At 46.2% G+C, this 16,579-nt stretch overlaps 1 protein-coding gene across 9 annotated transcripts in view; it reads right to left on the reverse strand.

The window, feature by feature from the left end:
- Positions 1-16,579, reverse strand: part of SIPA1L2 (signal induced proliferation associated 1 like 2) — a 330,464-nt gene that overhangs the window by 205,905 nt on the left and 107,980 nt on the right. For all 9 annotated transcript variants that reach the window (XM_075596857.1, XM_075596850.1, XM_075596848.1 and 6 more), the window contains exon 5: positions 9,051-9,225. In XM_075596857.1, coding sequence (XP_075452972.1) covers positions 9,051-9,225 — 175 coding nt within the window. The remainder of the gene's footprint in view (positions 1-9,050; positions 9,226-16,579) is intronic.

The following is a 16,579-nucleotide window of genomic DNA, read 5'->3' on the forward strand; positions in this document are numbered from 1 at the left end:
GTTAACCCAGCTTATTAAGCAGTCCACAGGTGATTCAAAGTAAGCTAGTTCACCTGCTTTAAAACAGGAAGAGGAAATGCCTCTGGGGTGGCAGTCTCTCTCTGAGGCACAGAGAGAAGACAGAGGAGTGTTGACAGACAGACACAAGCTGCTCAGATTGACCCTGTCCCAAAGGGGGGAATAAAGCTCCCAGGTAAGGAGCCAACTGGTTTTGTTGAACATTGTTGGGCTGGACTAGGTTAGCTAGCCAGCCAGGCAGTTAGCCTGCAATTTTGTTTAGTCAGTGCCCCGAGAGGGGTTAGGTTTTTGTTTACGTTTTAATTTAAAGGGACAGTGTACCCATTGTTTTAGTTACCCTTTTTGGACAAATAAATCCACCAGCACTATTTCACCAGAAAAGTTGTGTTGTCTCCTCACTTACCACGGCCATCCTGCCACAAGGGATAGAATTACATTGTACATGTGTATATGTAAGAGACAGCTGAGTGTGCATTCATATAGCGCAGTATGTATAGACATGGCCTTTAGCACTCATGGGAAGAGGGTTCTCGTCAGGGTATTGACTCATGAAACTGCGGTCTCTGTTTAGGCCACCGCTAAGTGTCCCGAACAGTTGCATAAATTTGTAGTACCGTTCCATGACCAGCACCTGACTCACCTGCCTATGTGATCGGGCAAGAGGATGAATCTTTGGGGATTGAGTAATGAGACTTATCCCATCGAAGGTGTGGTGTCTGTACAGCTGGCCATATCACAGCTGAACACTGGCAAGATCCACACTATGGAAGTGGAGGCTCTGATATGTCCCTAGCCCCGGGAAACTCTGGATCATCTTAGGGACCAACACTGATGTGGTGCGGGGAGTGATTCGGAATTATTTGCGGGAGACTGGCGAAACATCCCTATCCTCGCTACGGATACATCCGGCCCTTCAGGAAGAGTGCTGTAAGATTGCTGCACAAGAAGAACATGCGGAACTCTTCAATTGTGAGGAAGGATTGACCGAAATCCCACCAGGGGAAGCGAGATACATGGAAGTAGAGTGCTGCTATCCGGGGCGACACAAAGCTGATTGGTACTTCTCTCTAGAAAGCACGGTCGACGATGACCCCCGTATAGGGTATAAGATAGTACCCGAGTTAAGAGCATGGACCTCTTCGATCCCGTATAGGATTAAAGTGCTTATCCGGAACCCCTCGCCTCTTATGCTGCTCAACTACGGTCAAATACTGGGACGAATATATCCCGTCGAGAAGCTGGCTCGGGTGAATATCGCGATGGCAAAAGGGCAGCCGTCCGGGTTACCATTTGAATTCGGGGACTCGCCCCTGTCAGAAGTGTGGAGGAACCGGCTACCAGCCAAGCTGGAGGAATGCCGGGAAGTGTTCTTCATCAGTGAAAGGGATGTGGGCTGTAGCCACAGCGCCCAGCACACTATCCGTCAAAGATACTACTCCATTCCGGGAGCGTTCCCGACATATCGCTGCCCGAGATGTGGAGGACGTGATGGACATCCTAAAAGAGATGGAGATGGCGGGCATTGTGACCGAGTCCCGTAGTCCCTACGCCTCTCCGATTGTAGTGGTGCGCAAAAAGAATGGGTCCGTTCGCCTGTTCGTGGACTACCATCCCCGATCAATACACCCTGCCGAGAATAGAAGAGCTTCTCAATGCGCTGTCGGGAAACCAATGGTTCAGCGTGCTTGATCTATTGTCGTGGTACTAATCAGGTACCCATGGGCTCTGAATACCAAGAGAAGATGGCATTTGTCTGCCCTCTGGGTTTTATCAGTTCACCCGAATGCCTCAAAGCATTTGCGGTGCTCTGGTGACCTTCCAGCGGTTGATGGAGAAGACCATCGGAGACATGAATCCTCAGGAATGCTTAGTCTACCTGGATGGTAAGACTCGGGGAACACGAGAAAAGCCTCATGAAAGTGCTAGACCTGTTGGGCAAAGAAGGCCTGAAGTTTTCGCTGGACAAATGCCGGTTCTGTTGCACCTCTGTGACCTACACTGGCGACACACTTTATTCGAGCTCGGCTAGTCCCACGAATTCGGGTATACCCGGGTGTATTGAGGTTTGTGACTGTTTTCTGCCCGAGTGCATTGAGGTATATTCCAGGCAGGGATTGAAGCATTTTATTCCCGCTGGCTGCAATACTGCACAGTATATATATATATATACTGCATTACAATTCATGAATTTATGCCATCTGGTAGACACGCGAAGCATTGCAGCCTATTAAATACTAATCATTATCATTTAACAGATCAGCCGCCCGTCGGCCAGGCATGAACCCAGGCTGGGAAGGCAAACGCAACGGGGCTTGTCAGAGGTGAGGAGCGGCGCATTCCAGGTATCTGCCAGGTACATACTGGGTATTTGCTCGAATAAAGTGTGTCGGTGCAGTATGTAGGACATATCGTGTCCGCCGACAGAATAGCCACCGACCCCGCTAAGATAGTAGCCGTAGTGAACTGGCCAAGACCCGAGAACATAATGGAGCTACGCTCCTTCTTAGGATTCTGTGGGTACTATCGCTGCTTCGTGGAGAAATACTCCAGTAAGGCCAAGGTCCCCAACAACCTCCTGAAGATATACCCAGAGGAATCTCGGCCAAAGAGGATTCCCGCCCGGCGTCCCCTCAGAGACAAGAGGATGTCCGAATGTGAGAGAGCATTCGTAAACCTCAAGAAGAGTCTTATCCAATCCCCTGTCTTGGCTTTTGCTGATCCTGAACTGCGTAACGTACTGCACGTGGATGCAAGTTTCAATGGGCTGGAAGCTGTACTGCACCAGAAGTACCCTGCTGGACTTCGGCCTGTAGCCTACGTGAGTCCCTCGTCCTCAAATGGGTCGTGGTTGAGAAGCTCCACTATTACCTATATGTAGTCCCCTTTGAAGTTAGAACGGATAACAATCCCCGGACTTATATTCTAACATCGGCTAAGCTGGATGCCACCAGATGGGTGGCAGCACTGACCAACTATCAGTTCACCCTAAAATATAAACCAGGGCCTCTAAACATCGGAGCCGGTGCTCTCTCAAGAAGACCGGGGTTGAGCACTACCCAAGACGACGATCTGTGGGAAGAAATCCCTGGCCCTGGAATGCGGGCCATGTGCTCCACGGCTGCCGTATTAGACAAGATTGCGTTCTCTGAATTGAGGGTGGCAGATTCCCTGGGATGCCCGCCCTCGGCCATTCCTGCAGCTTACTGTCATACAGAAGGCATGTCTGCTCCTCCAGAGTATATCCTCACGTGGAAAGAACTGGTGCTCTACCAGGAGAGGGATCCGGTGACTCAGGCTACATGCCAGGCCGTACGACAAAACAATCCCTCCTTGGTGAAGCGGACTCCTACTGGTGCCGTTTCAGTCATCATGAGAGAATGGGACAAGTTCCAGATAGACCGCTGTCTCATTTACAGGATTGCCAAATACCATCACCCTGACAGGGCACAACTGGCCTTGCCCCAATGCCTGGTGGGCCATGTCCTACGATCTTTACACGTTGAGCACAGCAATCTGGGCATAGATAAGACTTTCAGTCTAGTGAGAGACCGGTTCTTCTGGCCCAAAATTCAGGAGGCAGTAGAGCAGTATTGCCGGAAATGTCTGCAGTGTGTTAAGCAAAAGACAATGCCCACACGTGCAGCCCCAATGGGCCATCTAAAACGCTCTGGTCCCATGGACCTCGTCTGCATGGACGTTTTGTGCATCAAACCTGACTCACGAGGTATCGGCAATGTCCTGGTAGTGACAGACCTCTACACTCGCTACTTTCAAGAGTTTCCGACCAAGGACCAGAAGGCTCTCACAGTTGCTAAAGTGCTGTGGGAGAAATACTTCATTCATTACAGCCTACCGAATCAGATGCACTCCGACCAAGGCAGAAACTTCGAGAGCAAGCTTCTCAAGCAGCTGCTTAAATTATTCAACATCCAGAAGTCTAGGACCACTCCACATCATCCTGAAGGAGATGCCCTGCCTGAAAGGTTCAAACGAACACTGCTTGATATGCTAGGCCCTCTAAAGCTTGCACAAAAAAAACGAATGGAGTAAGCACGTTGAAGCTCTGGTGCACGCATATAATTGCACCCGACATGAATCCACAGGATATACCCCGTATTTTATGATGTTCGGGTGAGAGGCACGACTGTCTGTGGACATCTGCCTCCAGGTATCTATCGATGGGGTACCCAATACGGCGCATTTCAAGTACGTTCAGCGACTCCAAGCTAGCTTACAACGTGCATATCAATTAGCGGAGAAAGCCTCAGCTAAGCAGAATGCCGGCAACGAGCGGCGGTATGACCACAAAGTCTGTTATCGGGAACTAAAGACTGAAGACGCTGTTCTCCTACGCAATCTCAGAATACCCAGCAAACACAAGCTGGCCGACCACTGGCGGCGATGGAGCCTTTGAAGTCGAGTCCCAGATGCCAGGCCTCCCGGTCTACAGCATACGAAACGTGAATGGCCGGGTAAAGTTCTGGCACAAAAATCACTTGTTGCCCATTCCCCAAGTAGACGACAGTGACCCCGAATCAGAGACAATAGTAAGGGCCAGTGAGCCCGAGGGGTCTGAAGAGCAATCGGATCCACAAGATGAGTTCAATCAGGATCCCATGGAAGGAACCGCATGGAAGGAACAGCTGGTTCCAATGGAGACTGGTGAGCACCTCCCGAAGGAGCACCGGGCAATGGGCCAGCCCCTCAGGTACCTACATCCGTGGCTTCACCAAGCTGACCATTGAATCCCAGGAGTCCAAGTTTTGTGCCTAGTAGAACCTTTACAGAGACTGAGTATTCATGTAGGGATGGGTTAAGGCCCAAGGACTATGACAGACAGTGGGAACCACAGAAGAAGAACCTCGCAGAAATCAGCGAGAAAGACGCCCTCCTACTAGAGCAGCGGTGCGCAAACTGTGGGGCGTGCAAGATTATGTACACTGGCGACACACTTTATTCGAGCTCGGCTAGTCCCACGAATTCGGGTATACCCGGGTGTATTGAGGTTTGTGACTGTTTTCTGCCCGAGTGCATTGAGGTATTTTCCAGGCAGGGATTGAAGCATTTTATTCCCGCTGGCTGCAATACTGCACAGTATATATATATATACTGCATTACAATTCATGAATTTATGCCATCTGGTAGACACGCGAAGCATTGCAGCCTATTAAATCCTAATCATTATCATTTAACAGATCAGCCGCCCGTCAGCCAGGCATGAACCCAGGCTGGGAAGGCAAACACAACGGGGCTTGTCAGAGGTGAGGAGCGGCGCATTCCAGGTATCTGCCAGGTACATACTGGGTATTTGCTCGAATAAAGTGTGTCGGTGCAGTAGGGGGGGCGCGGGCTGCTTGCAGGGAAACCTGGGGGCGGGCAGAGCTGTGCACGGGCTGCCAGAAGCTCCGTGCTGCTGCTTCTATGAGTCTGTGTCTTGCAGAGGGGGCGGGGCTTCTCTCTGCACACAGACAGCCCCTCCTTCTCTTCCTGTCTGCTTCCCGCACCAGTTTTCAGCAGCATCGGGGGTTGGGGGATCGGAGCATGTCGTCCCCCCAGGTGAAAGTGTGTGTCTGTGTGTGTGTGTGTATTTGTGTGTGTGTGTGGGGGGGGGGCGGATTGAGTTTGTATGTGTGTGGGGATTGAGTTTGTGTGGGGGGGGATTGAGTTTGTGTGTGTGTGGGGGGGGGGGATTGTGTGTGTGTGTGGGGGGGGGATTGTGTGTGTGGGGGGATTGTGTGTGTGTTTGTGGGGGGGGGGATTGAGTGTGTGTGTGGGGATTGAGCGTGTGTGTGGTGATTTGAGTGTGTGTGGGGATTGAGTTTGTGTGTGTGTGTAGGGGGGGATTGTGTGTGTGTGTGGGGATTGAGTGTGTGTGTGGGGGGGATTGAGTGTGTGTGTGGGGGGGGTTGAGTGTGTGTGGGGATTGAGTGTGTGTGTGTGTGTATGGGGGGGGATTGAGTGTGTGGGGTGAGTGTGTGTGTGTGGGGGGGGGGATTGAGTGTGTGTGGGGAGGGGGATTGAGGGTGTGTGTGTGGTGATTGATTGAGTGTATGTGGTGGGTGTGTGTGGTGATTGATTGAGTGTATGCGGTGAGTGTGAGTGTGTGTATGTGGTGATTGAGTGTGTGTTGTAATTCAGTGGTGCGCAAACTGGGGGGGCAATGAGGCGTAACATTATTTAGGGGGCGCAGGCGGCGTGCGACGAAAACTGGGTGTGCGGGCCGGCAGACGCTGTGCGCGGGAGGATGCAAAAGCTGTGCGCGAGGGGCGGCCTAGAAGATGTGCACGGACAGGCAGCCGAAGATGTGTGCGGGTGGCTGAACAGGAAAGTGCAGGTGGCGGCCACGTGATGGTGTGTGAGCGCACGCGCAGGGTCTTCGGAGGTACGGGGAGGAGCACGCTCGAGCACGGTGAAGTCAAACGCCCCTCCCGGTGTCTGCCCTGCAATAGCGCTGTGTTCCTGCTCTCCTCTGCTTGCAACCTGCTTCGCTACTATATCAATCATACTATGAATGTACAGAAATAATAAAAAAGAAAGTGAAAACACAACATTGAAAACGGAAAAAAATAAATAATACTGTAGGTAGAAGTGTGGATGACAATGGGGAAAACAAGACAAAAAGCATGGAGGGGAAGGAAGAAAAAAAAAGGGGGGGGGGGGAGAGGGAAGGGAGGTAGCAAAGAGGTGGATGAATGCCCCCCCAAAGGATTGCCTTTGTGCACGTACGCTCTCCCAAGCTTGGCGCTTGGGGAGACCAACAAAATTGACTTTGAAGTGCGCTCAGCAGCAGTCAATACACACACACACAGCCACACACAAATAGCCCCGATCCACGCTTGCAAAATTATGCAGGACACCCTGTGCTCATGCTTGGAGAGTTGGTGATGTCACCGTTCTCAGCGGCAGCGTGGACGCAGCCTAATTTTGCAAGCACGAGCTGTTGAAATATGTAAGTATTTAAACATATTTGGATTTATATTGTATACCGTTTAATAAAGGGGTTTTTTTTGTCATGTGATTTTGATTACATCAGGCAGGGGGGGCCCGAGAAATTTTATGGATGAAAAGGGGGGCTCGGCATAAAAAGTTTGCTCACCCCTGTTTAGAGTGGCATATGACCAGTTAGGGGCACCCCACAATGAGTCTCAGCAGCTGGCTAAGAACAAGCTGGCTTTCGTTATCAACATGTGCGTTGAAATGCATAATATTATTTAGAGTCTGCATTCGTTAAGTTATATACATGTGCAGCATTTTCATTATATAACTTTTCTGTGTAATGTTTGGTTAATTTGTTCCCAAGCGGGGGCGTTGGAGTCTCCACCAGGGGGAGGATTTAGCCAGGTCCCCCTCTTACCTCCAAGCTGCGTGAGGGGAACAGCAGTGTGGTTGCTGTAGGGAGATTGTGAGCTGGCGAGCGGGTCGCCGGTCCTCCACCGAGGGCGCCATTTTGTTTGATTGCGCGCATGCGCAGAGAAGGCTCGCGCATGCGCAGATTGTATCTAGTTGCAGAGGCCATCTTTGTACACCTGGAGCATGCGCAGTATAATGCCAGCGGCGGCCATTACACCCATAGATCCGCTAGGAACTACAAGTCCCAGCAGCCTCAGGGGCTGCAGACCACATGTTGCCAGGCACCCAATAGGGCTGCTGCATTTAAAACAGAACAGTGATAACAGTTAGGACAGATAGGGCAGTTGGGAGCAGGGTACAGAAGAGGGAGGTAGAGTCCAAGGTGCCAGTAGCCCTGGGATCTGGCCAGCTTTCCCCTGCAGGCCCCAGTAAGTCCCCGACTCACAGTAGGCACCTGCAGCTGTATAGGGAAGCCCATAGTTAGGGACCCTTTTTCCTGTGTTGTGCAGTATCAGGGACGCAGTGTCTACGCCATGCGGTGATGCATAACTTGTGGCCTGGGATCAGACCACCTACGTTCAGAGACTATCTATGGTGGGACGCTCCTGCTGGAGACCTTCCCACGTGAAGGCGGAAGGCGTTGTTGGAACAGACTGCCCGTTGACTGTTCAGCTACACTCGGGGCCTGGAGTGCCTGGGAAGGTATCCGCATAAGTGCACCAACATTCATGTGGGCAGCGCTGTCTCACACTTGGGGATGGGAAAGGCCATTGGGGTTTGGACACTGGGACACTGGTGCCCCTGCACCCAAGTACTGTGCTGTTCGTATTGATGTCATTTTTTATTACCTCCCAGTAAATACTGTTTCCCATACTCTGTGTGTGTGTATTACTGGGCATATTGTCTTGGGAGGGGTTATCCTACTATGTGAGAATCCTTCCCAGGTGGAGGCGCTGCTTAGTAGATATACATACACCCCATGCTCCCCAGTGGCGGAGGATCAGGTCTCCTGTTTGCCACACAGGTATAGCAGCACACGTAGTCGCCATGACACTGGGGGAAAGGGGGCTACAACAGTATTTATTGTGAAATGGAGATTTGTTTTACGGTTGTCATATTGTTTAGAGGACCAACACTAAAGTTCTTCATAGGTGAGATTATAATATACAGCACTTTCCAAAGCTCGTACATTTCTTCTTCCGGTGTACAGACAGGACACTTCAAGGATAAATCTATGAGGCTATGAAAGCTCTACAAACTACAATTTAATCTATGGTATCACAATCCACAAAAAAAAAATAATCTACATTTACCCAGGACCAATACAGCTACTAGAAATGTGAATTGTACTGTGAAATACCGTTTTTTTAATAGGATTTATTGAGATATAATTGCATGCAGATTTATCTCTTGGAGAATACATTTTACTGGTATTTAAGAAAATAAGTGGAAGCTAATAAATGTTTTGTAAAACAATGAACACACTTAATAAGACCCCAAATGAAGATAGAACGGTAACAAGACACATGGTGGGCAACTCCAACAAATATGTCAAAACAGAAAGTAGATTCAGTAACTAATTAAAAAAGGAATCCACATTACAGCCTCGTTAATTTTTTTTGCACAAACAATAGTGTTGCACACTGACAAGTCAAAGGGCATGTTGAGGATGTAATACTTACTTTTATTATCTAGTTGAGCTCTGTATTTATTAAATCCCTTGAGTCGCACTCGGTGGCCTAGAAGATCAAGGAATTCTTCAAAGGCATGGCCTGCTGTCTCATTATTATACATTTCTTCTTCACTGCTTTCACCTGCTTTGCAATATAAGATGCCAACCTTGTGCTGAAAACTCAGCTAGAATAAGAAAAAAACGAGGTTATGAAAGAGCAAAAAAACCTACACTGCGCACACTTGAGTTTGCAACATTAGCTGTACAGATCAGTGGTTTTAAGACTGCACCGCAGTGCACATCCCAAAATGCTCGGTCGTTCCTGGAAGATTCATCATAGCAATACCCTTATTTCTGAGCATGAGATTCTGGATGCAATTCTGCAATACGCCTTTATCTTGGGGGGCTCTGTGTTTTCAGGTTTTGTTTGGAACAGAAGACTGCTTAGCCTACATGGGCTTTATTTTATGGATTGTGATACCCAACAAAAAAAAGTAAAATAAAATATTGGTTAACATTGTTTTATCATCACTGCAATTTTTAAACTGCTATTGCATCCTATCCACAGTATGAGCCCTTAAACAGCACCTAATAAAAAGTGCATTATATATCCTGAGATATAATTAAAAATAAAAAATGTATACATAATCTGGACTAAATATGCAAATATATTATACATCTTAAAGAAACCGTTCTGTGCTTTCACTTTCTAAAATCTAGTGTAGCCAAGGAAAGGTCTGAAAAAAACTACTTTAAGGAAAAAGATAGAAGCACTGTTTACTGTATCAGTCCTCAAAACTAAGGGTGAATTGTGAATTGTTGTCTTTGTTTAGTCCCGTGTTTGCATAAGTAAATATGAAGCCATCATTAATCAAACAAACATATATACTGTACATAAGTAGCTTGAATTAAGCAGACCAGGAGAAAAAGGAAACAAATGTATTTTAACAAAATACAAAGATGTAAAAATGGTTACTTTATCAGTGATTAAATCTTTCAAATGAAGCAAATATGACTGACAAATTTGTTTTAAAAAAAAAAAAAAAAAAAAAAAAAAAAGGATCTGCAACTCGGGACCAAGGCTGTCGACAGATTTCCCAGGGCTCAGGAATAGAATTACAACCCCCCAGTTTCCGAGGTCTTGCGAGTCCCCCATTTCACACCTCGTGACCCCCTTCTCTATTTTCCCCCTCTTTCCATATATTTCTCTCCCCCCGTCTGACTTCTTCCCCCTCTCTTCCTCAATCACTCCCTCCCCCCCTCACTTCCTCTCTTCTCTCACTCTTCTCCTCCATCAATTACCCCACTCTCGCTCAATCCTGCTTCCTCAATCCATCCTTCCCACACATTCTATACCCACCCCCCTCCAAACGGCTCACAGACACACACAATCCCAGCCACAATAATTACCCACACCCCAAATATATACAAAACCAATACCCTTAAAAGGAAAAATGACATATACAATGTAACACAATTTACAAGGTTAACACACTTACTGGGAACAAGGCTAACAAATAAATCTATCCTCTAAACACAATTCACAAAAATGACCTCTGTAGGAGCCCTTTTCCTTGATCGGTAGGTATTCATGAAAGTCCTGGAACTGATTTCGGCATGCAATGTCAGACGCGACCACCACGTTCTTCAGAACTTTTTTGAGTTCAAAATCTTTGAAGCCGGCTCTCAGCACAGAGCATCTTTGAATTTGCCGCTGTTGGTTTGGCGCTTGGAATCTGCACTCCTGATTGGCTGTAAGCTCTCTTAAGGCTTTCAGGCTCTCATTCACTAACCTGGGCAGCCTATCAGAGTGTGGGAATTCTCCTGCCAGCCAATCATCGATTTGCCGAGTTTGTAAAGCTGGGCGGCACCTTTTCTCAGTCAGTCACGGGGCATGCGCCAACCTGGCACCTCTGCCTCATTGCATACTGAGCCCACCCGCTGTACAAGCTTCACAGAATCTGGGTTCTGGCAAATGGTGGCCGGATAGCCCTGTGTTAGCCCAGGATGCGGGTACTCAAGCAGAACTGCAGTACCCCTCCTGTTCTAACACCTTGGCATCCCTGAGGCTTTCAAGTCCTGACTTCTCACAGACCCATAGGCACCAAGCTTGGTAGCCATCTGTTCTGCTTGTAATCCATGACTTGGAAATCCTACAGATCATTTACAGGTTACCAGTACATATACCTATTAAATATAATCCTTTAATAAAATATACTGTGTCCTGTCTCATGTGTGGTAAAATCTATAAGTCCCTGTTCTGGTGTCGGGGATGGAGTGAGTGCATATGTTACCTACATTCACTAGCCTCATACGTGGCACACTTTAGAAAAATAACTTTTAAAACTTTTACACACACGAACCACTCTCAGCTTTATCACTTAGCTGGAGTGCCTCAGTGAACCCCTATCCTAGGTGCAGGGTATCTGAGCATGTATCTTGGTACCACTTTATACTAGGAACCCCTCTGTCTACTAGGGACCCCGTGGGTGATCACAGGTATACATTAACCCCTTCATGCCAGTTTACCTTGTCTGGAAGATGCTGCAGCAGGAATCCTAGTGGTGAGTCGTAATAGTGCTTTCAGAGTCAGAGTTTGCCTTGAGCAATGTGCTTCGCTGTATCCGAGAATCTCACTCGATTCCTGGATCCAACTCCTGGTGTATCCCATAACTCTGGAACCCCGATACATAGCCACATTCTGTAAAGACTTTCTCTGACAAACCCACTTTGAAGCTTACAGCCTAGAAATCTCCCGATCCCAGCATCTCAGGAAAGGCAAAACACACAGAGATCTTTAATGTCGCATAATTTGCACACAGTCACAGTAATGCATTTAGGACATCTGGGTCTATGAGCTGACACTCTAGGACCTCAATACACGGATCAGGGGTAACCAAGTGGGCTGAACCTTTATTAGTGAGGCTGGTTAACCTCTTCACCGTTACAATCATCCAACGATATCTCATAAGGGGAAAAATAGATTCCTTCCTGGCTTCAAGAATTGGCAATCAGATTACTCCCTGGATCAACATCCATCCCAATTTAACTTATTAGATATATCCATGTGTAGATTTCCTTTCTAAAAAGATGCCCAACCTTTTTTTGAACATATCTATTGTATCTCCCATCACAGTCTCCATGGGTAATGAATTCCACATTTTAACTGCCCTTACTGTAAAGAACCCTTTCCATTGTTGCTGGTGAAATCTCCTTTCCTCCAACCTTAAGGGATGACCCCGAGTCCTTTGTACTGAACTTGGGATGAATAATTGTTTTGAAAGCTCCTTGTACTGTTCTCAAATATATATATATATATATATATATATATATATCTATATATATATATATATATATATATATATATATATATATAATTTGTATATAGTTATCATATCCCCTCTTAGATGCATCTCCTCATAAGTTACATTGTCCATCCCCTTTATTAATTTGGTGGCTCTTCTCTGCACTCTCTCTAGTTCCATAATGTCTTTTCTAAGAAGTGGTGCCCAAAATTGTACTCCATATTCAAGGTGTGGTCTTACTAATGATAAGAAAAAAGTCCTTCTTGGCACTGGTCATCAGGATCAATATGTAGAATGCAGATATGCAAAACAATTAAAAAATAAATCAGTGTATAGCTTCCAATATAACAATTGGTATAGCAAATCACCACACCGTGTGAATAATTATTGAAATTATGATCCAACACTAAAACCGTTGGGTCCCATCAAGGGAATAGTGAAAGTGAACAGGGAAGGCAACGTTCAAGTAGCTTCCCCACTATTGATGTCAGGCTAACAGGTCTGTAATTCCCCGATTGTTATCTAGCTCCCTTTTTAAATATAGGCACCACATCTACTTTACACCAAGCTTCTCTTACTGAGTATGTGGAAAGTGAGTCCTTAAATATTAAATGTAATGCTTTGGCTATTACTGAACTTAGGTAAGGTAGTGGGAAACGAGCACTGCAATCAGGATCAGGCTGGAGGCAAAGTGCTATTCAAAAAAGAACTTTATTGCGGCATACAAGCCAAAGATAAAATTACATGAGGAGGATCCTCTGACGCGTTTCGTCCGCGGGGGGACTTTATCATGGGACGGATGCACGCCACGGAGCAGGGTCCACCCCCAACCAAAGCAACACACCGGAGGCTGAGCTAGTAGTGTAAGTATACACTTTAAGGATACGTGGAGCCACGGGAGAATTTGGAAGCCCGCCCAGAGAGGGACCGCCAGGTGGAGTAGGAGCTCACCGGACAGGTTAGAAGGCTTTTTCCCTGATAAGTTGGAATACGTTACCACACCATTTCCTTATTCATAAGTGTTGGGAACCTGAGATGTTTAAGACTGCCTAATATATCTATGGGGATTGGAACCCTGCTCATATCATGCTATTGATTGTCTCACAGCACCACTGGAAGTATTAGGAGCACCCAATTAGGGAGTTTCCCTTATCTACCCTACTACTGAACTTAACTCCTTGAGAACTCTTGGATGTATGTCATCGGGGCCAGGTACCATATTTACTATAATTTTATTAAGCAGCCAATGAACTTCTTCCTTAGTTAACCAATTGTTCTTAACATGGGGGGGGGGGGTGTTAAAAAGGTTGGAGGAGACTTTAAACTAGGATGGAGGAGGGGGAGAAACAGATAATGAACTAAATAGAATAGATGGGGAAATGTGTTTTTTGTTATTAAGGTACGTAAAGAACTTTTTAGTGTTGGTCTTACTTGGTCTTGGTCTTACTTTCTATTGCAATCCTTTTTTCATTATCCATTTTTGCTCATTTGATTGCCTTTTGCAATTTTTGTTACATTCCTTATAATTCTGATATGCCCCCGTCCCTTCTGACTTTAACAATCTAAATGCCTGCCTTTTCTTTACCGTTTCACCCCCTACTTTATTTAGCCACATTTGTTTAGACTTATCTCCTTTATATTTATTACCCGTGGGTATACACTGATGAGTGTGCTTTTCTAACAATGTTGTAAAGACAGCCCATTTAGCTTCCACATGTGTTTCTGCAAAAACATCATACCAATTTATTCCTTGTAGATTAGTCCTCAGTTTATTAAAATCTGCCTTTCTAAAGTTTAAAGTCTTTGTTGAACAAAATAATTCTGTTTTCTGATAATGTATTTCAAATGAGACCATGTTATCATCACTGTTAATAAACATTCAAGTCCGGGAACATTTAGTTATTACTGTACTTCTACATTGTTTGATATTACCAAATCCAGTATTTCCCCTCTGCTGGTTGGTTCCTCAATAATTTGGGGACATGTAATTTTCTTTAAATTTCCTTTTGTTGTAATGCTAACCTCATTGCCCCAGAGCTGGATAATTAAAATAACCCAACATGCAAACATGGCCTAGTTTTGATGCTTTCTTCATTTGCAAAAGTAGTTTGGCTTCTTCAATCTCACAGATATTTGGTGGTTTATAGCATATCCCTACAAATATTTCCTTTGTACTTTTACCTACCCTGCTAATTTCTATCCACAAGGTCTCTACATTTCCATTATTTACTTCATAAACATCCTCCCTTAGAATAGGTTTTAGATCGGATTAACATATAAGCTTACTCCACCTCCCATTTGCTCGATCTTCCCTAAAAGGGAATAACACTCTAAATGAACAGCCCAGTCATGAGTTTCATCCCACCATGTTTCTGTAATGCCTATGATATCATACTGCTCCCTTGTAGCTATTAACTCAAGCACCCCCATTTTATCTGTCAGGCTTATTGCATTAGCAAGCATGCACTTCAGTTTTTTTCAGTCTGTACTATTATCTTATCTGCTCCTCCCTTTCAACGCCAGTTGGATTTAGTCTTTTGAAGTTTTCTAGTATCTGTGTCACGGTAGACCAGGTCTTTTAACAAATTTATATTTAAGGGATCATTCAATAGGCAAAACAAGGCAGTGAAATAAAATGGGGTTATTTGGCAATACAACAAAACACAAAATACAGAAATATACACACTTCCTGGGGTCTTGGGTATGAGATCTAGCCTTTCCTAGGTACAGAGTGCCCGCTTGCAAGAGCTTACCCTGATCGGAACATCCTGGACAGAGATTCAGCAGAAACTCCTGACCGGGACCTAGTCTCGATACTCCTGGAACTGTTTTCAGCACGAAAATCTGAGCGCGACCGCTAGTTCAATTTGTAGAACTTGGCCGCAAAAGACAGGACTTAGTCTTTGCGAGGCAGGTTTTTCTAGCTCAAAATTAAGCCGGTTGCTCTGCTATTTCGAACAGTGCATTTTTGATAAGCCCGCCCTCGCTTAATCGACTCAAGTCACCGGATGGTCTGGTACTCTAACTCGGCCATCTCTTTACATATTCTCCACTAAGCTATCCTTAGAATGGAGGTAGGAGGAGCGACCAATCAGAGCGTGGGAATTCCTCCCCACCAGCCAATAAGAAAAGGGTGTGTCAAGCCGGCTCGGGATGCTCCGTGGGTGGGACATATGATTTGACCAATGGGAAAAGCACCACCATTCTGCTGCTTCCCTCAGTCAATCCATTGCCACATACTGGGCAGGCTCCACTGAGTCTGGAAAACCCGAGGGTCCTCCCCACAGGGGGTCTCTGTTCTCCAGACCCAGTACTCCATCCTGCCCCGGCCACTTAACACCCCGACACCTCTCAACATCCCGTCTACTCTTGGAACAACGGACTCTATACAGACATGCCAACATCTATGCTTATGCCCTTGCTGACTGTATAGAATCTTATAGTAAATGGTTAAAACATTATAAAGTACACTTTAATAAAGTATACACATTGGGGAACCTTATACTTATAAGGGAAATGGATTTGGGATTTTCGGGATCAAAAATCCAGGAGTCTGGGGGACACTGGGTTGTCCCGGTGTAATTCACCCCGGGTACCGGCAAATCATGCCTGCTCGGCGGGGAGAATTAAAATCGGTATCTTCGCCCCCCTCGAACTCATGCAAACAAAATAATTGCATTCTACCCAAATATCCCCTATAAAACTGACACAAGAAATCTCCCAGTTCTAGGGCCAATGGAACATGAACACCGGAAAAAACAGGGGTCACTTTATTTTTACATGTATAATCCCTGATCCCTGGCTTACTGTGTTTATGTAGCTACCAGGGACCCTACATGACTATTACAACCTTCTACTGTCCGGCCTTCCTGCTTCTCATCTGTCTCCCCTACAATCTAATCCTAACACTGCTGCTAGAATCCCTCTACTCTCTCCTAAATCTGTCGCAGCGTCTCTCCTGCTGAAATCCCATCCTGGCTACCTATCAAATCCTGTATTACTTACAAAATTCTCCTCCTCACTTTTAAGGCTATACACTCTTCTGCCCCTCCTTACATCTCAGCCCTAATTTCTCACTATGCACCTGCCTGGCTGTTGCGTTCTGCTCAATGATGTCTTCTGTCAAACTCTTTTGCATCTAAAGCCCTCTCCCGCCTAAAACCACTCTCACTCACTGCCCCACGCCTCTGGAATCTCCTTCCCCTCAATATCCGATTGGCACCCTCTCTCTCCA

This window comes from Ascaphus truei, chromosome 4 (assembly GCF_040206685.1).
Source record: "Ascaphus truei isolate aAscTru1 chromosome 4, aAscTru1.hap1, whole genome shotgun sequence".
Lineage (NCBI taxonomy): Eukaryota > Metazoa > Chordata > Amphibia > Anura > Ascaphidae > Ascaphus > Ascaphus truei.